At 55.0% G+C, this 20,335-nt stretch overlaps 6 protein-coding genes across 6 annotated transcripts; 2 read left to right on the top strand and 4 right to left on the bottom strand.

Moving 5' to 3' along the window:
• Positions 1 to 176: 176 nt before the first annotated feature.
• On the top strand, positions 177 to 4,232 carry RAD2 (DNA repair protein rad2; the record flags this gene model as incomplete). The annotated part of the gene is made up of 1 exon (XM_064800664.1): positions 177 to 4,232. One exon carries the CDS (start codon positions 177 to 179, stop codon positions 4,230 to 4,232), a length of 4,056 nt encoding a protein of 1,351 aa, XP_064660615.1.
• A 3,420-nt stretch (positions 4,233 to 7,652) lies between these two features.
• PHO13 (p-nitrophenyl phosphatase) lies at positions 7,653 to 8,762 on the bottom strand (the record flags this gene model as incomplete). Its single annotated transcript, XM_064800665.1, has 4 exons — positions 7,653 to 8,315; positions 8,366 to 8,457; positions 8,509 to 8,590; positions 8,733 to 8,762. 4 exons carry the CDS (start codon positions 8,760 to 8,762, stop codon positions 7,653 to 7,655), a joined length of 867 nt encoding a protein of 288 aa, XP_064660616.1.
• A 627-nt stretch (positions 8,763 to 9,389) lies between these two features.
• On the bottom strand, positions 9,390 to 11,216 carry CDH1 (substrate-specific activator of APC-dependent proteolysis; the record flags this gene model as incomplete). Its single annotated transcript, XM_064800666.1, has 1 exon — positions 9,390 to 11,216. One exon carries the CDS (start codon positions 11,214 to 11,216, stop codon positions 9,390 to 9,392), a length of 1,827 nt encoding a protein of 608 aa, XP_064660617.1.
• Positions 11,217 to 12,644: 1,428 nt separating this feature from the next.
• On the top strand, positions 12,645 to 13,348 carry LTR77_003410 (uncharacterized protein; the record flags this gene model as incomplete). The annotated part of the gene is made up of 3 exons (XM_064800667.1): positions 12,645 to 12,658; positions 12,712 to 12,776; positions 12,834 to 13,348. 3 exons carry the CDS (start codon positions 12,645 to 12,647, stop codon positions 13,346 to 13,348), a joined length of 594 nt encoding a protein of 197 aa, XP_064660618.1.
• A 477-nt stretch (positions 13,349 to 13,825) lies between these two features.
• Positions 13,826 to 14,840, bottom strand: GLC7 (type 1 serine/threonine-protein phosphatase catalytic subunit glc7; the record flags this gene model as incomplete). Its single annotated transcript, XM_064800668.1, has 3 exons — positions 13,826 to 14,158; positions 14,205 to 14,606; positions 14,661 to 14,840. 3 exons carry the CDS (start codon positions 14,838 to 14,840, stop codon positions 13,826 to 13,828), a joined length of 915 nt encoding a protein of 304 aa, XP_064660619.1.
• A 1,352-nt stretch (positions 14,841 to 16,192) lies between these two features.
• Positions 16,193 to 18,705, bottom strand: LTR77_003412 (uncharacterized protein; the record flags this gene model as incomplete). The annotated part of the gene is made up of 2 exons (XM_064800669.1): positions 16,193 to 18,604; positions 18,685 to 18,705. The coding sequence occupies 2 exons, from the start codon at positions 18,703 to 18,705 to the stop codon at positions 16,193 to 16,195; spliced, it is 2,433 nt and encodes an 810-aa protein (XP_064660620.1).
• Between the last annotated feature and the right edge of the window lie 1,630 nt (positions 18,706 to 20,335).

Below are 20,335 nucleotides of genomic sequence, written 5' to 3' on the forward strand. Positions count from 1 at the left end.
AGAGCTTGTTGCACCTTCCGATCTCGGCGTTCAGGTCACATGACACCGCGTTTCAATAGTTCAGTAGGTGAAGTCATCCCGCTTCCTCCGTCTCAAGCACGAGTCATACAAGAACTTCTTCACCTAAGCCCGCCAGAGGCAGCACCACCACTCCCGTCCACTCAGACGACGGCGAGATGGGTGTCACCGGCCTCTGGCAGATCTTGCACCCATGCGCCAGGCCCATCAAGCTCGAAACGCTCAACCGAAAACGGCTGGCCGTCGATGCGAGTATCTGGATCTACCAATTCTTGAAGGCCGTCCGAGACAAGGAAGGCAACGCACTGCGCAACAGCCATGTCGTAGGTTTCTTCCGACGTATCTGCAAACTTCTCTTCTTTGGCATCAAACCAGTCTTCGTGTTCGATGGTGGCGCGCCCGCGCTCAAGAGGCAGACGCTCAGCAACCGCAAGAAGAGACGGGAAGGCAGGCGCGAGGATGCGGTCAGGACAGCTGGGCGACTGCTGGCGGTGCAGATGCAGAGGAGGGCCGAAGAGGATGAGCAGAAGAGGAAGGACGATAGAGATCGCAAGGAGCAAGAGGAGGAAGTGCCAGACGAAGGGTTGGTGTACGCCGACGAGAACCTCATGACGCAGCAGGAGCGGCAGCAGAGTCGCAAGTTCAGGAAGAAGGATCAATATCATCTTCCGGAGCTGGACGTCAGTTTGAGCGAGATGGGAGCACCAAACGATCCCAGGGTCATGTCTCTGGAAGAACTACAGACGTACGCCAAGCAGTTCGAGACTGGCGAGGACATCAACGTATACGACTTTTCGAAGATAGACTACGATTCCAGCTTCTTCATGTCACTGCCCGCTTCGGATAGGTACAACATTCTGAACGCGGCCAGGTTGCGCAGTCGACTGCGTATGGGCCACAGCAAGGACCAACTCGACAGCATGTTTCCGGATCGGATGGAGTTCTCGAGGTTCCAGATCGAGCGAGTGACAGAACGTAACGAGCTGACGCAACGATTGATGCACATCAACGAAGGTGGCGATGCTCTTTTCAACGGCAGGGGAAGGGTTGCCGGTGAGAAAGGTCGAGAGTATGTGCTGGTCAAAAACGACGGCGTGGAAGGCGGATGGGCGCTTGGTGTCATCAGTGATGAGGGCACCAAGCAGGAGACAGCGATTGACCTTGACAAGCCGGCTGTTGCGTTGAAGCAAGACGAAGATGAGTGGGAGGACGATAATGATTTCGAAGACGTGCCTATTGAAGGCTTGAACAGGCTACCTAAAAGGCCAACAGCGGACCTCAACCAATCTGATGACCACGCGAAGCAAAGGCAGGCATTTTACAAGTCTAGACAGTCTACTGCGAAGAGAAAGCCGAAGCCAAAGAAGGACGCCGACCCAAATTCATTGTTCGTTCCGGACGAGCCCAATGAAGATGAAGCGGAAGAGTGGGAGGAGGTCGACGGAAATGCCGAGCTATTCGGCGAAGAGAACGGTGCAGATGAGGACGAGGAGCTGAATCGAGCCATTGCATTGTCTCTCGAGAGCAACGAACAAGATGCAGACCAAAGTGCGGATGCCGCTGATGATCAGGCGTCTGATGCTGAAGAAGACGACATGCTCGAAGTCTTCAACCAATCCGCTGTCCCTGAAGCCCGGCCTGTGCCTAAGGGTAGCGGCCGAGCTATTGCCAACATCGTCAACAAGCGTGCATACGATTCCGCTCCCGACAGCCACGAGGTCACTTCTTTCGGTGTCCCAGCACCAAGATCTGAGAGTCCTAAGAGCCAGAGCGAGAATGAAGATGATACAATGGACTTCCAAGCTGCTTTGGCTGAGAGTCGCAGAACAAAGCGGAAAGTCAGCCCTCCAGCACGGCGCAAGCCAGCCGGGCCGAAGCCTGCGGACCAAGCTACACAGGTTGCGAAGAATGCCGGCTTCTCTGGTCCGCTGCCTTTCGAGAAGCTAGATCTCGGCTCTTCCCTGCTGGGAAAGAAGAAAATGCAGGCGAGAACCGAGGAGACGGCGGGAGGCTTTGAAAACCCAGAGCTTGAGGGGCGAGAGAAGAAGAAAGCTGAGCCGTTGCCACCTTGGTTCTCTGGTAGCCTGGATGAGGATATCTCGAAGCAGAGAGCTTTAGAGAACGAGGATCGAGAGCGGGCAAAGGAGTTCAATCAGCAGTTCCAGTTTCAAAGGAGGGATGAGGGTGGTCTCCGCAGGCATGATACGAATGAGGTCATTGACCTTGATGCCGAAGAGGAACAGAGAGTGTTCAAGAATGGCGAGGTGATCGATCTAGAAGCAGAGGACGAGCAGACTCCGCCTGACGAAAGCACTGCAATGTTTGACCCAGATCTTCGGATGGGCGACGTTGCGGAAAAGGCTCGCGTGGAGCCTCCACAGGCTCCAGATGTCGCGGAGGATCAGCCTGTACCGTTGAGCGCCGGAAAGGCAATGCCGTTTGATATGGACGATAGCGACGACGAAGCATCTCAGCCATCAGAACCAGAAGTTCCGCCAAAAGTTGCAAATGGCGGCGAGCCGGCACAGCCTCTTCCTGCAACCACAGACGACCAACGGCAGGATTCCGAGGACGAGGAAATGCTTGAGTGGAGCGAGAGTGAGGATGGAGAAGCCGCTGCTGAGCGACCAGCGTCAAATTCAAAGGCAGATGACGCCCGATCGAAGACAACAGATCGGCAGGCGTCTCGGTCACCTATCATTGATCCTGTGAACGCCCACGCTGTAGAAGCATACCCTTCGAGACAATCCGCAAGTCAGCCCGTGCAGAAACAGCCATCACGATCGCCATCTGTCGAATTTGAAGACGTCGATATGGCTGACCGGCATTCCCCGGACAAGGACACTGCAACGCCTGCATCAGCCGCTGATGAGATGGATGCTCCGGTGCCGGCCTCCGGTATGGTCCATCAAGACACTCTACCAGAGGATGTCGAAGAATACGATGACTTTTCGGACCCGGAGGATGAGGAGCTTTTGCGTGGCCTGACCTTGGAAGCAGAAGAACATGCGCGCTTTGCGAGCTCTCTGAACAACAAAACTCAAGCACAGAATATCGCGGACTATGAGAAGGAGCTCAAGCAGCTGCGCAACCAGCAGAAGAAGGACCGCCGCGACGCTGACGAAGTCACGCACATTATGGTTCAAGAGTGTCAGCAGCTCCTTCGTCTCTTCGGCCTGCCCTACGTTACCGCACCAATGGAAGCAGAAGCACAGTGCGCTGAGCTGGTGAAGCTGGGTCTTGTCGATGGTATTGTCACCGACGATTCTGACTGCTTCCTGTTCGGTGGCACAAGGATCTACAAGAACATGTTCAATCAAGCGAAGTTCGTTGAATGCTACCTTACTTCAGACCTGGAGAAGGAATTTGACCTCACCCGCGACAAGATGATCTCAGTCGCGCAGCTGCTGGGGTCTGACTATACCGAAGGTCTGCCTGGCATTGGTCCGGTGACTGCCCTTGAGATCATCAGCGAGTTTCCGTCGCTTGTGGAATTCAAGGACTGGCTGAACGGTGTACAGCTGAACACCATCACCAAAGCCGACGACGCCGGCAACGCTTTCCGCAAGAAGTTCCGCCGCACCGCTACGAAGCTCTTTCCACCTGCTGCGTTTCCCGACACAAGGGTCCAAGCCGCCTACAAGTTCCCGGACATCGACGCCGACCCTGAGCAGTTCCAATGGGGCGTGCCGGATCTTGATGCCTTGCGCAGCTTCCTGATGGCCACCATCGGCTGGAGCCAAGAGAGGACCGACGAAGTGCTGGTCCCGGTGATTAAGGATATGAACAGACGTGCGGACGAAGGTACACAGGCCAACATCACTGCGTTCTTTGACGGTGGTGTTGGGATTGGTGCCGCTGGTGCTACCAAGAGCACGGCTAGAGGTGAGGCCTTCGCTCCGAGGAGAAGAGCTGCTGAGAGCTCGAAACGGATGGGAAGTGCGCTGAGCCGCATGGCTGAGAAGGCTAAGTTGACTCGTGGGGAGTCTGCCCAGGAGGGTGAAGGTGCACACCTACCGGACGGCGCTGCTATTGAACAGGACGCAGCTGTGGAGACGACTCAGAAGGGTAGCAAGTCCAAGAAGGGCAAGTCCTCCAAGCGAACGTCAGTGGCTTCGTCCGACGATGAGGCTAGTGAGTTCGAGCAGCCAAAGAAGAAGAAGCCAAGGAAACCGGCGCCGGCTAAGGCAGGTCGGGGACAAGGGAAGGCGTGACAGAGTGAGAGTAATTGCTACCTCAATCCATTATTCGCTTGCTGCTTGGTGCGCTTTTGATGGCCAAAAGTGTACCTACCGACCACATGTCGCGGCCTGTGTGAGCGGCCGTTTTACCTCCAACCACGTCTATCAATAAGCTCTTACATGATGCAAAGGGCCGAACTAGATCCACGCCAGTGCCTCCGACGTATATGCCGGTGCACTACTGTTTCTCGAATAAGACGGTCTACTTGGCCATGCTTCTATGTATGCTGGTATGGACGCTATGGTTGCGCGGAGGTCTGGCAACTTTGGTGAGGCAGTGGATACGTTTGTGGTCGGTACTTCTATTGGCCCTGCGTTTTGCGATGCAACTAAGCTGATTACCAAGATGCTTCGTGAAGCACTGGCTGTGGATCGTTCTGCATGTGACACCTCCCCTGCAAGAGCAGTAGATCTTGCCAGCAGCTGCTTCCCGCAACGCCACTCACACCATGGCGACCTAGAGCTGTTAACGGTGAAAGCTGCCCACAAGGCCAGAGTGAGCCTTCTTCTCCGAGTTGAGGTTGCATCAAAAGGGCCACGTTACTCTTTTCACTGGACGATCCTTATCTGTGATAAGGTTGCTCAGACTGCCAGACGTGTCCGTGTGGCCCCTTTCCCTGTCTCTTGCTTGCGGCCCAAGACCGCGCCCGACGGCTTCCCACTCACATTGCGTTGAAGCTTTCCCAAGGAATCGTGCCACCATACACATTCTCTTGAGATGGCTCTCTCTCCAGGGCGATCTGCGAAAGAAGAAAGGCCTGGAAATCGACAGCTGCGTCGGGAACCGCCTGTTCTCCTGCCACTGTAGCAAGAGGCAAAGTGCTGTGAGTCGAGCCGTGACCGATCGGCCATTGCGTGCTCGAGAATCTTGGAAGCGATTGTAGCGTATAAGCAGCGACATTCTGAGTGGAATACGTGGCCCCAAAGGAAGGATCAAGGCTAGACCAAGGGCTGTAATGCTCCGTTGCCACCGCGAGCCCGCCTCCTGGATCCGCTCCGTCATATGGCAGCACCGAACTACTGAAGTCTGGTTGCTGGTACGGCATCAGGGTGCCCGACACCATGGTGACATTGGAAAATTGCAGCCAACTATCGCTCTGCCGCCTTGCTTCTCCTGACCCAGCGTCTCCTGCCTGTAGTGTAAGTTGCCGAAGCGCTTGTGCCTGTGTCTCCAAGACTTTGGCGGCTGAGAACAGTTGGGATGCGCGACTTTCGTTTTCTGGAGATGGATATGCGTTTCTCGAGTACTCGGATGGTGTATTGAATGCTCGGTACTGCAGAGGAGCCGGAGAGACTGGAGCGGATTGATGGTGACTCCAGGTTGACTGCGGCGGGAAGAAGCATGCCTGATCAAGCGTCCTCGTTTGGCACCCAGACAAGCTGGACCTGTTGCTGTGTAAAGGCCCAGCCTCCGGAAGGGCCGTGTTCAGATAGGCCAAATTCTCCGTACACCCAGAAGCGACAGAGTGTCGAGCGAGACGCTTGTTGTTGCTGCCCTCCGGTACTGACGGGCGTCTTAGTGATTCCTGCATGGGTGAACTGTGAGCTCTGCGAGCGCCCGGGTTCCTGGACGGCTTCCTCCTTGCCACAAAACCTTCGCACTGGAGACCTCTCTCCATGCAGGTACCACATGGGGTGTCTCCAGAACACTTCATCTTCTTTCTTCGACAGTTCACACAAGCAGTCGTCACTCGTCCAGAGAGGTTCTCCTTGTGGCAAGGGTCCGCGACGAATCGGTAGACTTTGTCTGTGCTGGTGGTGGCCTTGTTCGCTGGCATCGTTGTTGTGTTCTGCGTTTTTGGTCGAAGAGGGGTTGAATCAGTTTGCGAACCCGAGGCCGGAAGGAGACTGCTGTATGTAAATCAACGCCATCAAGTGGCTAGCCCGCCGATCCGCTGCCAAGTTGCTGGAATTACAGGACTGGGTCGTCCGGCAAGGCATTCGTGAGAAAGCAGTGTTAATTGGTCCTTTCGTAGTAAGTGTAGCTTCGTCTCGCCTCCTTCCTCTCCGCCGGCACATCATCGGACTGTCATGGCTCGAATGGTATTGATGCCACAGTAAGAGTCCTTGGCCATTTGGTGAGATGTCGCCTGCTCAGTTCAGTTGGGGAGAAGCATCTAGATCGCTCGAGCTCCATCTCGTGCAGGGCTAGCTCTACGAAGCAGCTCATGCCGCCCCTACCAGCGCGGCACACGTGCTTCGAGCCACAGGTGCATGTGTGCGCTCATTAGTAGGATGGGGCTGAAGAAGTGCCGCGTGGGAGAGAGCAGTCCGCCGTCCACGGAGACATTCGTTGTCGTGATCCCTATAGTAGGTAACCTTGTTCCTTCGGCCTGCAGAAATGAGCGACTGGCGAATCCAACCCATCGCGCGACGCGAAACAGAGGTGGTTGAGCTTGTCGAAACAAGTCAACCGGGGATCTCGCAGGGCTGAGTGGAGGACAGCCCAGTAATCAGGTTAGTCAGTGCTGATGATCCCACGCCAAGTACCAGTAGCACCGAAGACATACCGGGAACCGTTGCGGAGAGATGCACTTCCGGTCAAAAAAGCTACCTAGGTATGGCATGACCGACAATTTGGATTTCCAACTTGCGCATGATCATGACATGGTACAGTTGTGGTCACGCCGAGACAGACCTCAAGAGCCATAACGCCCCTTAAATTGAACAGACATGGCAGAAAGGCACAGTACGCACGTTGAAAATGTAGCGCAAGCTGGTCTACCGGACGACAACTTCAAGACGTAAGCTTCTCAGAGGCCCGAAGTGGTACTGTTGGACGCATGAATCGAAGAGCTTCGCGTAGTGTAACCGGCGAGGAGAATACGGCCGAAGCATCCTTTCCGGATCTTGGTGCGTTAGGAGGAGGACTGAGGTGATATTGTGAGTAGCAGTCCCACGAAAAGAACAGTTGTGCGGCCCGTGGATCCGTTCTCGAGCGTCGAAAATGTTGCCGAAGAGAGCGACGATGCATCATGAGCGGATGTTAAAATCGAGAGAAGAAGCCCACTGCTACCGCCTAGAGCGTCTTCTTCAACATCTGACGAGTAGCGACAGTGTACTCTGAGCGTCGACGCAGGTTCGAGCGACAGGGGGCTGGCCGCTCAAGGTGGAGCTTGTTCTCCGAGACCCCAAGTGCTGCTATGATGAGCGTTGTAATTGTATCGGCCGGCAATCGATCCAGGAGAAGAGAAGAGGCCGACGGCTAAGAGTCACGGTCGTGTTCCCCGACGACGAACATGTGATTGTGGTCACCGAACTGGCACTGCCAATGACTCTCAGACGAGGATAAGAGGGCAATGGCTGCTGCCCAAGAGCCGTTCTTTAGAATCTAAGGTGCTGCTGTGGTGAGAGTGGTAGCACTCTTGTTCACTCGACGGCAAGGAGAACCTCCTACCCAAGCAAATCGCCCAGCTGGTCCACATAAGCACTCGGCACAACCTCTGCTCCCCTGCCCAGGAACTCCTCCTTTTTGCTCACGCCCGTCAACACACATAACGTCCCACCCAGCTTCCCTTCAATACCGAACTGGATATCCGTGTTGAGCCGATCTCCAATCATACAAGCCTTCTTCCGATCGAATTGGAACTTGCCCTCAATCGCATCCATCATCGCCTGGCTCGGCTTGCCCAACGCCAACGGCTCCTTCTTCGTGGCGGTGATCAATGGTGCACTTGTCGAGCCAGCACCCGGGAAGAGCGAGCCAGCGCTTGGTAGCGAGGAGTCGATGTTCGTAGCCAGGAACTTGGCTCCGCGATTGAGGTATGCCATGCCGAGGGAGTATTTAAGGTAGCTGGGATGGAAGTCCAGGCCGGTAAGGACGACGGCGACTTCATCGTCTAGTGCGCTGCCGTCGGCGATACTGGAGTAGTCTTCCGGGGTGATGTCTCGGAGCAGCGATTTGTCGGTGCCGCCGCAGTAGCGGACATTCTCGGATTGGAGTTCTTGCTCTACACCGGTCTCGCCGAGCACGAAGACTTTGTCCTTGGGGGGTTGGAGTTTGAGGATACGGGAGATGTAGATTGCTGCGCTGTAGCTGGAGCCGAAGACCTCTTCCTGCGATCCTTTAGCGACGCTGACAAGCAGCCTGGGCGGTCAGAACCTACTTCTTGAGCACTGATGCCCATCTTGTCAAACTTCTTCTTGTAATCTGCTCGAGACTTTGTGCTGTTGTTGGTTACGAAGACCAATTGCTTGCCTGGGCTCCCATCAGCACGACTACAGCATGATGCTCAGCATGGTGGCATACCTTTACTTCGCAGCATGTCGATCGTCTCCGGTATACGCGGGAACAAATGATCGCCTGACCATAGGACACCTGTCGCAGCACGCTGTCAACGATACCGAAGGAGGAGTGGATGATGTTAATCTTCTTTTATAGACCCGTCTGCTAGAGTAAAGCCGTCGTAGTAAGGGGAGGAGGCTTACCATCACAATCGAACAGAAACACCTACATTCACTCAGCTCACTTACCTTTATACTGTCATACAACGGCATAGCCATACATCGAACTTATCTATAAAATCATTTATGCCAGCTTTGTCGCCGGTCAGATACTGCGGCGTACTCATCCTGCTGGTAGTCAATGGAGAGTAGAATCGCTTCTGGAGCGTCTCAGACGTGGAATTGATGGTCAAGGATCGGATTCGTATGCTCGTCAACAATGTTGCCCGTACAAAGGGAAGCATGAGATGCTGTTGGGCAAAGGGAGTAAGGTGAAGTCAAGACTTTATCCGCTAGGGCCGAAGTCGGCTCCGCTCGGAAGCAGTAAAGGAGCCATCTTCTCGCAGACCACGACAGCCTACCAACGAGAGCGATGTGGAACTCTTCGCTTGCAATGGGTCTGGGAGAGACTGCCAGATATGCCCGATTAGCCGCTCTCACGGTCGCTTGCTGAGGCCAAGGAAGAGGCAGCGAGATGACACATTTCATGTCGAAAGACCAACAAGTGATCCATTCTGTACACTGAATCTGCTTCTCCAGTAACGCTACTCCATTGCACGCCCAAAGGGGTGGTATTGATGCATGTCCCAGCGCCGCGCTTCCCGAGTACATGCACAGCAAGATTTCATCAAGGTCGTCAAGATTCGTTCATCCCCCAAGCAAAACCCCGTCGCCAACCGCAATCGACTACCGAATGACGCCCCATTCGCCCACAATGCCTCCGCGACCAGACTTCTCGCGCTTGCTGAAGACATCCCAGAAGCGCAACGTCTCGTCACCAGCCCCTGTCACAATAGTAGAGCCGTCAGGACTCATGCTGAGGTAGAGCACACGATACGTGTGACCGGTCAGGCTGACGACTTGCTGCATAGAAGGGTACTTCCAGATGTTGATGGCATGCTGGCTGTACCCATGCGTGCTCACGATCTCAGAGGTCGTTGTTGAGAACAGCAAGTTACAGACTTGACTGCCGGTGTCATGGGAACGGATGAGGTGTGGGTTCGATTGTTCGGTGTCGGATAAAGGCGTCCGTGAGTGGTCCAAGGCAGAGTCACTCTGGTTGGGAAGGAGATTTGTCGGGAGGCCGTTCGAGCTTGTGGCTTGATCTTCTGAGAGCGTGTCCCAGAATTTGATGCATCGGTCAGCTGTACCACCTCCTGAAGCCAACAGTCCTCGCTGATGTGGACTCCACGCTATGGCCTTGACGGCAGCTTTGTGCCCACCTTCTTGCTCACCCCACCTGTACTGCCATCGTTCTTCCATTCGATCCCAAACGAAGATCTTGTTGTCATTGCCGCCACTGGCGAGCTGCTGTGTTTCACCGTTCCACTTCAGGCCGCATACTTCTTGTTTGTGTCCTGTTAGTTTCCGGAAGTAGGGCGAAGGTGTCCGCACGTCTCTGTGGAGGATCGAACGATCGCGGGAGCCAGTCGACAGGACGTGTGCGTTCCACGCCAAAGAGCTTATCCGAGCGCTGTGTCCTGCCATCATCCGAAGCTTTCGCTCCGCGACTGTGTCGTAAATGTAGAGCAGCCCTTTGCTTGTCCCGATCGCAAGGTGCGAGCCTCGCTGTATCCAGCTCACACTCGTGATGGGATCGTTGTCGAGCTTGCAGAGCTGTTTTACAATGCCGGTTTCCCGTGACCACAGGTAGACGCTGTCCAACAGGCCAACTGCGAGGATATCATTGGGACCCCAGTCCACCAAGTTCAGGTAGAAGTCGTCCTGGAGTTCTGGTGCGTCCAGCACCTTATATGGTACCTTGCTCACTGCTCTGGGAGTCTTTCGCGGAGACAGTAGCATCGTCTGAGAAGAGTGCTTCACAGGCGAAAGGCTGTATATCTCTGATCGCGCATTGACGTTCGGCCCTCGCTCGCTTCTTGAGGTTGATCGTGGTGTGAGTGACTGTGTCGGGTTCGCACCGTATGAGAAGAGGTTTTTGTGGGGTGTCGAAGGTGTCAAATTCGGTCCTGATAGTATCGATCCGTTGCTGGGAGGTGTCTTAGACCTTGAACCAGGCCCTTCTTGTGATTGCGGTACAGCTTGAGGCACTTCGCTGTCAAACATCTCAGATCGCAGCAAGCTGGAGTATGTCCGGTTCGCATCTCTTCTCTGGAAATTCAGCTCGCTTGAGTGAACCTTTTTGTGGCTTTTAGACGGCGTTGCGGGTGAGCCGTCCTCGTGCAGGAGGTTGTAGCTTGCATGTAAATCTTGCCCGGAGCGATTGGGGATAAACCTGTCGCTCCCGCCGCCTGCACCAGCTTGCACTTTCTGCCGTTTCCTACTCGGGCTGCCATTGGGTGTGATAGACCGGGGTCTTGATGTGTCTTCCACCTGCTGTAGTGCTTTGTTCAACGCTGTCGCATTGACCGGTTCACTGCCACTTCGAAGCGATCTGCTCGCATTTCGGTCGCTATGCTGTCGCTTGCCGGTTATGGTTGGTGGAGTCTTACTCCGAGGTGGTGACATGAGTGTGGGTGTTTGTTGCTCGGCTTGGTCGTCTTGCATGTCCATGGCTGGTCGCTGTTCGAATGAAGGTATACCGGGCGGTCGCTGGGTAGGCTCGTTTGACGATGTTGAGGTGTTATGAATGTAGTGAACGTCGCACAAGGTATACGCCCCCTTGTGCTGTCGAAGCCAGGTGGCGTGGTGCTGTCTCGTTGCGCTTCAATGGCCGTCCAGACAGTCGGGTCGGCCGCAAGACAACCGGTCACCACAAGCACCTCCTCTCATCGCCGTGAGCGCTGCGAATGAATGTCGTGTGATCGTGAGCGTGTAGTATGCCGTTGCGTGCGAGTGAGGTGGTCGGTGTTTGTGTGTCGGCGTTGCTGGGTCGCAACGAGGAAGGAGGCCGATAAGTTTAGGCTCGGGAGGAGCCGCTTTTGACGAAGCCGATCTTCGAAGACAATCTGACGACTCCAACTGCACTTCCGCTTCGCATGCAAAAAATGCTAACATGTACTGAAGTGACCACGCGATACAGTCCAGGAGGAATGATGGAGAAGAGGTAAGACCCTGAGCAGCTGCACGTGTCACATGTGGTCTGTTTTGATCTGGGTCTGCTTCATGCGACCTAACACGCTTCCCGGATGCGGCGATGAGAACAACATTGAAATCATGCTGCATTGCATGGCCTTGGAGAGCTTCTGGCCGCGCCGACGTGGCTGCTGGCGCCGTCAAGTCCCGAAAGACGCGTGAAAACAATGCGGCGGCTGGTGTCGCTTCTGGAAGCTCGATAGGCTGAGATCGCTCAGACAGGCGTTGGGCCATGTTTCAGGTCTCGACTTCGACTTTGGATCTCGCGTATATGGTCACGTTCGATCAAGACAACAACAGCGGCTTCTGACCGACGTGGTGCGTCCTCGTCTTGCATTGTACTCTGGGAATTCGATCACGAGACGTCATGTAATATTGTCCTAAACTACGTGATCCCGGCGCTGGGAGTGACGGTTGGGCATCTACAAGAATTCTCCACGGTCGAAGAAAGACTTGGGCCTTCAAAACTTGGCGAAATTCATCTGAATGGGATGGGTGCCTGCCAAAGCGAGGGACAGTGAAAGCGGCCTACCTGGTCAACGCGAGCCGTGTGACGGATCTTCTCACAGACACGAAAAGCTTGCCCACGAGAATAGTGTGGCCTTTTCGGGTGCCTTTTGTCTTGGAGAGGGCGCTGTCCTTGTCGCTTGCTTGCCTGCCTACACTACTCTTTCGTCGTCCTCGTCCAAAGCCGAAGGCTGCCCCAGCGAAATGCATGTGAGTGATTGCTCACATGGCCCGGCGACGAACTTGCACCGCCCACAGCTGTGGTATTGCTTTCTGCCATACAGTTCACTACACACACCCACCTCAGAGCAAGTATCATGTGACACGAAGAACACTTTCGTACCCCCTCGAGGTCACAAGACCGTTTGCCATTATAGCAAGCAATGTTCAACGATTCACATGCAGCAACAAAAGTTCACATGCAGGAAGCACGCGGTATCATTTAAACATCCTTTCTCCACTGCAGTCTTCTTCTTCGAGCACCTGTCACGATTGAGGAAGACCTCCACCAGAGTCAGACCGCCGGAGAAGGTGTGTGCTCATGTTACCCGTCTGCTGCCATCACCTGCTAACACTTCTCTCTCCCAGCCATGTCAGCAAGCCCCGACCTAGCAGCAACAATGGATCTTCTCCACGACATGAAACACCTGGCCGAAACAACCCTCGACCACACAACCAAAGACACCCTCAAAGAACTCGCCAACGCCTTGGACCAACTCAGCGAAACCAACGCCAAGCTCCAAAACTACATCGACCAAATAGCCCGGGATCGCGCGTGGGTCAGCCGCAAGCGCAACGACATCAACGAGGACACGATCAACATGACCGCCGGCACGGCCGTCATCAGGAATGACGATCGACAAAGGAAGGCCAAGGAGTGCATTGAAGATGGACGGAAGATGGTTGAGACGGTGAACAACCAGATCGAGGCTAGGATGAAGCAAAGGGAGGAGGACATCGAGGAGCTTAAGAAGGAGCAGGACTTGTGTCGGGAGGAGTTTCAGGCGTTGCATCTGTTGCTGAAGAAGGAGAAGGAGACTTTGAGGGGTGAGCTGAAGGCTTCGGAGATGTTGCAAGGGGATATGAGGAAGGGCAAGGTTTAGGAGAGGGGCTGCTGATGTGGCGAAGATGATCTGGCCGTGCCACATTCGGGGACTCCTTGATCAGCACAATCAGTTGTCACAATCGACACATCTCCATAGAAGCAACACGCAATAAATGCCGACGAAGCATTCCGAATGAATCTCTTCAGTACGTAAGGTAGCGCAAGGATAGTTTCCCGAATGCATGCGAGCCATCTTACACAATCCTCCAGGAAACCCGCATCCCGCTTGTGCACAACGATCCGATGTCTGCCGTGCCCGTGTCGCATCTCATCCACTCCAAGCCAACAGCGGAAGAACGCGAGTGACTTCCCTTCCTTCCACCCGCCCGAGCTCAGCCATCATCAATGAATCACCCAATTTGTCTGCTCGATCGTCTGTTGTCCGTGCGAAAAGCGAGTGCCTTATCTCCTGCCAAACCTGCTGTGATGCAGTCAATATCCGTCCTGCTTGGTTATGGTCAGGGTTGGTGCAGACTTACTTCTGCTTCTTCTCCGCCGGCTTCAGAATCTGGAAGGAGCACAGGAGGCTCTCGTCCACACTCATCATGGCTCCCGCGTTGTCGAACTCACCGCAGTAGTTGGGCGCAGAGAAGAGCGTGACGAGCTGGCGCTTGGAGAAGAACTCGTACCCGTCTTCCACGACCTGATGTGCGCGGCAGATGAGGTCCATGTCGTGCTTCTGCAGGAAGCGTGAGACGACGTCCGGTCCGAAGGTGAAGCTAACGCCGCGGTCGTTCTCGCTCCAGCCGGTGATGTCCTTGTCGGGATCGGACCAGAGCAAGTCGCAGAGCAGACCGCAGTCGGGAATCTGTGAAAGTCAGTGAAGCTCAATTACAATGGTTGAAGGTACTGACATCCGTCGGACGCATGACACGCCTGATCTGCTCCATGGAGTTGAGGTCAGGGCTCAAGCCGCCGTGCATCGTAAAGATCTTCTCGTCGATGATTGCCGCAATAGGCAAGCAGTTGAAGCAGTCCGTAAATGTCTTCCATAGCTTGATGTTGTAGCGCCTCTTACACTCATCGTAGAATCCGTAGATGCGGTTGATCGATGCACACTCGTGGTTGCCGCGCAGAACGAAGAAGTTCTCCGGGTACTTGATCTTGTACGCGAGCAGCAGGCAGATAGTCTCGAGCGACTGCTTGCCACGATCGACGTAGTCGCCGAGGAAGAGGTAGTTTGCCTCTGGTGGGAAGCCGCCGTACTCGAACAGGCGCAAGAGGTCATAGTACTGGCCGTGGATGTCGCCGCAGATCTGAGAAGTGTGTCAGCAAAGCGTAGGTGTGGAAGTCAGCTCAGATATACTAACCTTGATAGGAGCCTCGAGCTCCAACAGGATTGGCTGAGAAATGAAGATCTCGCGAGCCTTGGTGCACAGGAATCTTATCTCTGCTTCGAGCAGCTGAACCTGCTTGCCAGGCCTGCTGCCTCGAACCTCAAGGAGTCGGTCGATGATGGAGTCGAGGTCCACATCACTTTGGTCTGCCATGATCGGCAGTCGGTGGGTGGGTAATGGTGTTTTCTGCTTCGGAGCTGGCCAATCCTAGAAGCCAACTATGCTCCGGAAATGTCTGTAAAGCTCCTACAGGTCAGTACGGAGGACGTGTAAACTGAAAAGGTTGCTGAAAGAGACTGTCGGCCTGCTACGGTAAGTCGCTCGTGCTCATCCAGCACGTGACTGATTTGTGCTCTTTCATCTGACAACGCCTCTCTCTGCCCTGTTGTGAACTCCACTCTCCCTTCTCTACCTGCAGCGCCGCCTGCGGGTGTATGCCACGCGAAGATCGTAAAACGAGAGACTTACCGAACGTTTGGCGAGTGAGCACAAGGCCCAAAAAGCGCGCCTTCACCGGATCTTCTGCTCTTGTACCAGTGCGCCACGCCCCTCGTGATGCTGATGTCAATGAATTCGCCTCTTGCAAGATCCCTAAGTGATGACGGGATCTGGTGCCACCTCTCCTGTCCAAGTTGCGGGAGTACCGGTATGCTTCGCTCGTTGCTGCTCGGTCTCCTTTCTGCTTCTTCTCTTGCTGGGGGTTCTTTGACTCTTCAGATACAACCGAATATGCAGTGATGTTGTCGATGCGCGCGGTGCGCGTTTCTGCTCGCGTTTGGATTGTTGGTGGTGCAGTATTTTCACCGCTTGAAGCGCCAGGTCAGCGACGGCCACGACACGCGGGGACTGCTGATTCACATACCTTCGCTAGGTGTGGTTGACTGCCGACGCTGGTGCAGTCTGGTGCTCTCACGCGGTGATATGAGGAGTGTCGTGAGGTTGCGAGGTTGCAGTTGACCGGGAACGTTTCGTCAAGCCTTTGGGGAAGGAGCGAGTCCGTGCGCGGCGAGCGTCCACGCAAACAACAGCCGCCCAGCGCTTCGAGAAGCCGTGAATCCTTGCAAAGTCCTCCTAATTCTTCCTCTATTCATCGCCTATTCCTGGGTACAGATCTAGACTAAGCTTACACTGCTGACTACAATTTCATGTCAATTGAGTGATACCAGAAATGCAGATGTTATCGCAAAGTACGAGATCGTAGCACACATATCTACCAATACCACAGATGTCCAGCCCAAGACCATCCACTCAACGCCTCGCTCGCACGCTAGAATTGCTCGCGCATGATACCAAAGCAAAACAAAACGCTCACGAAGCCTTCCCAATCCGCCCGATTACAATGCTGTCATCCCTTCCCTGGGACGCGAGAAGCAGAACATCAATCATCTCCCCCTGCCCGCATCCCGTCATCCACAGGCTGTTGCCAAAGAAACCCAGAAAGGAGAGGAGATTGCCCAAACGCCTTCGCTAATGCCCTCAGAAAGGCCGATGTGGTGATGGTCGCCTCAGCCAAGTGTTCGTCCTCCCGTACTGACACCCCTCTCATTGCCTGGCTTCCCGGTCGCTTTGATCGTCGACGTCCTTGAAGCCGGACTGAAGCTTCTTCGTTGATCGCGCTGCTCCGCCAGTCGATCCTCGTTCATTGCGGCCAACCAATTTGGACCCAAGTCGCTCTTGAGAGCTTCCATCTTCTGTCGATACACATCGGATTGACCCAAGTCTTGTAGAGACAGCTCATCGTCATCGTCAGAAGGATCACGAATCTTGGGTGCAGGTGTCGGTGAGTCAAAGGCAATATCCAGTGTCGGGCGCTGGCGAGAGAGCTGCGCCTCCACTTGCCGGGTCGGAGCGGTATGGTAGGGCGTGTCGCCTGGTGTGGTGGGAGGTTCGCTATCGGTCGGCGTCTTGGGTGCTTGTGTCAGCTCCGGCGCCGGCTGCTGCATTGTCAATGTTTGCGGTGTCTCTTGCTGTGAAAGCTCTACAATCCTTCGTCGTGGAGCCTTCTTCTTCCGCCGGTTGGCCATAGGCCCAAGGTCGCTGGTAGTGCGACGATGGCCTTGTCGCTGGTGCCGTGCCTCTTGAGGTAGATCTTCAAGCGCCCGAAGTTCATCTTCCGTCGGTGCACCACCGACGACAGCTTGAGGCTCTTCCTCCACCTCAGGAGGGGGCTTGACGACGGGAACGTTGACCGGCTCAGGTGCGCGATCGACCAGGTACTTCTTCTCGTGTGAAAGAGGCTTGAATGTGTCGATGGTGACGTCCTCGGTATGCCCAGGCGTAGATCGAAAAGCATTGAAGATGGTGACCCTGTAGTCCGGGTGAGTGCGCTCGAACGGGTTCTTGATCACGTAGATATCAATCACCTCTGGAAGACCAGCTAAGCGAGCCAGCTCCATGGGGTCGCGTAGCCTGTTGTCGCGGACGTCCACTCTCTCCAAAGAAGGCAGGCGCTCAATGCCTGCCAGGTTCGACAGACGGTTGGACCGCAGATTGAGCGTTGTGATAGCCGGCAGAGGACTCCTCGAAAGTGATTGCAGACTATCGATCATGCAATTGCTCAAATTCAAAGCTCTGAGATGAGTGAGCGAGGCAAGCGCGTCCGGTACATCAGAGAAGAGGTTGCCGGAAAGATCGAGTGACTGCAGCGTGTTCGCAACAGGCGACAGACTTGACACTGCCAGTGAGGTCAATCCGTTCTCGGCAAGACTGAGATGCCGCAGCATCCGCCACTTCGACGATGGTAGTATACCCAGAATCAGCATGTCGGTCGAGCTGTGTCTTGAGGGTGGCATCTCATGCGTGTCTGAGCCAGAGCTCCCGGAGGAACGTCGATATCTAAGTGAGCCACTCCGTGCATGCTGGCGCAAGGAGCCATGCCTCGACCCGAGTACCCTTGGCGGCGATATGCTGCGTTGTCGCTGTGATGGTGTCGCAGGCTGCTTGCCTTCAACTGATCCTTTGCGGTCGGGGGTGACGCTCAATGGGCTGCCCTTGGAGCCGCGCCTCTGATCAGTGTAGGGCGAGTTGGGCGCAGAAAAGGTCCTTGCAAGCTCCGCATGCTTTGGCTTGGGACTATAGCCCGGCCACGGCGCGCCTGGCGTTGATGGCGTGGTCGGCAATGGCGTCTTGAACGAGCGCTTCCGACGCCTCTCAGTGTCATCAAGCACAATGTGCTGCAGAAGGTCGATCGGATCGTCAACATTGGCACGTTTGACTGTCAGGCTGCGCAACTGTTCGGACAGTCGGTCCCAGCCATAAAACTGCCTGAAATCGAGATCACATATCTCCAGCGCACTGACATTCTTGAACGCGAACAGCGGGACAGCAGTGTCGAACGGGAACTCTTCATAGCCTGATATCAACCTCGCTCTATGGTCTGGCGACAGCTTCAAGGCGGGAATCTTGGTGAAGCAAGAGTAGAGATACTTGATGTCGTCACGATGTTGAGCCATCTGTTTCTCGGCCCTTGCCGCGCTGTTCGATAGACCGAGATTTGACAGCATGGACGACATGCTTGACATGACGCTTCGTACGCTTGACACCGATTTCATCGACTCGGCATCTGATTGTTTGCCTCTTGACTTTGGTGCGTGGCCCAGAAAGGACACATAGTTGGCAGGCCCAGCGTCATACTGGAGGTTCTCCAGGCGTACATTCATGGGACCGACATCCACGCCGAGATCTTCGAACTTGCTGAGTAGGTAGAAGAGGTGGTGGGGGGTGAGGGTCAGCTTCGCAGGCCTAACGCTGGCCGTGGTGAAGGGGAGGAAAGGCCTCGATAAGGCGTCCGAGAGGGAGATTGTGGTGGCATCGCTCGAGGAGCCAGAAGCCTGCTGCTGGCCATTCTTATTCCGCTGCTGTAACTGCAGCGCGTTTGCAAGGGCTCGTTCATGTGTGCGGACGAAGTAGGCGAGGTTCTGTAAGATATGTACGTCAGATATGGGCTTGGCTTGGATTTGTGTAACAGACGCCCGCTTGTACGTGCCTTCACGAATACCTGGCCATCCTCCGAGTCCATCTTAATGCGTGAGCCTTATAACCATACATGAGGACGGGTACTCTCTTTCTTCGACAAAGGAGTGTGGTGGGTGGATGCGGTGGTGGCGCCTCTGAGACACTTCTACGAGTCTATGTATCACGAGATGCGGCCTGGTGTAACTGCGCGCGTTCGGAGCGGCTATTCGAGGGCCGATGAGGGCGTAGGAGTGGGAGGGCGTGTGATGGAGGTGTATGATCCAGTATGCGACTACACTGTGTATCTTCGGTCAGCCTCTCTCCCTCTCCAATATCATCATCGTCCCGCCGCACTGGGACCCCCGCGTTCGCGGGCAGTCCAGGCCTTGAGTGAGGCGTGGTTGCCTTACCTACTTCTACCTCATCTCACGCTTCATGCCAAACACATCCACCTCACGCACCGAGTCGTGTTGGTCGCTGCCATCGTCACCAGCAAAGGCAAACGTCGCGACGCGAAGACAGAGATAACATCTGGGCCCGCCATGATATCTCTTCACAGACCAATGAGGTCTCCACCCCACCTCTGAAATTACTAGCCTACTCCGCTCATGCACAACGATGGCGCTATCAGACGCCGACGCTTGACCTTCTTCCTCTGTTGTGTAACGAGGGAATGCTACAGGTGCACTCTGACATACCAGCTCGCAGCGGTGAGCAAGCTCTTCGCCACGGCCATATCTTGGACTCAGCAACCGTATGGACCACTGGAAGATGTCTTGTACCACCATTCTGTCAGGTGTTCTGTTGCAATCGACGCCACCGTCGGCTCTAGCGTGCAGTCCAAATTACGTTGGCGACCCTCAACGCGCTTCTGCACGACTTCACCTCTAGTTGCCGAGCAGCCCGGGGAACAGCCCGACCTGGGCCAAGAGAGCAGATCCGACAACAACACCAACCCAACCCAGTCATCCGACCAAGGCCGACCTCACCTTCACATGTGACCGACTTCACCAGCCATTCTTGACCTACGACGCATATGCGCTCGAGCATAGCTATGGGTGCTGTGCCACCAGATCGTAAAAGTTACGGCATCGTAGACTTTTCAGATACTGCGGAGCTGCGAGGTGACAGCATGAAGGGACCAACCCCCACGCTGCTTGTGGTCTGCAGCAGTAGCGCCCTGCGTACGGAGCTCCTCTTGGTCATCCAAGAAGTCCATCACCAGAATCCATCTCGTCAAGCTGAGTAGGATTAGGAGTGGACGTTGGAAGCAGCTGACAGTTCCTCCTTAGTCTTCGTACAGCGCACTGCCGAAACCCTTAGCAGCACATTGAAATGGTCTGAACATTGACAGTGCTGAATGAGAGCAGATTTGCTGCGAGATAATCTATAAGGTAGCTATCCAACATCATCTGAAGCAGGACACCATAACATGCTATACGCTACTTCGGTTGCTTCCGAGCCTATACCGGCGGTACGACTCGCGCGATCGGCTGACCACTTCAGATATGCGGGTGGTGGAGGGTAGTGTGGTCGCGCTGCAGGACATGCTGAGCGGCATGCGCGGCTTTACACCTTCCGTTGGACGAGCTCGACAGCTTCCGTAGCTCAGCCTGGGCATTCACATGATCATGTGGTTGAACTCTTGCTGACCGCTACCTGAGACCTGTGTGAAGACCGAGGACCGAAGATGT

This window comes from Saxophila tyrrhenica (assembly GCF_035928015.1).
Source record: "Saxophila tyrrhenica strain CCFEE 5935 chromosome Unknown scaffold_5, whole genome shotgun sequence".
NCBI classification, from domain to species: Eukaryota; Fungi; Ascomycota; class Dothideomycetes; order Mycosphaerellales; family Extremaceae; genus Saxophila; species Saxophila tyrrhenica.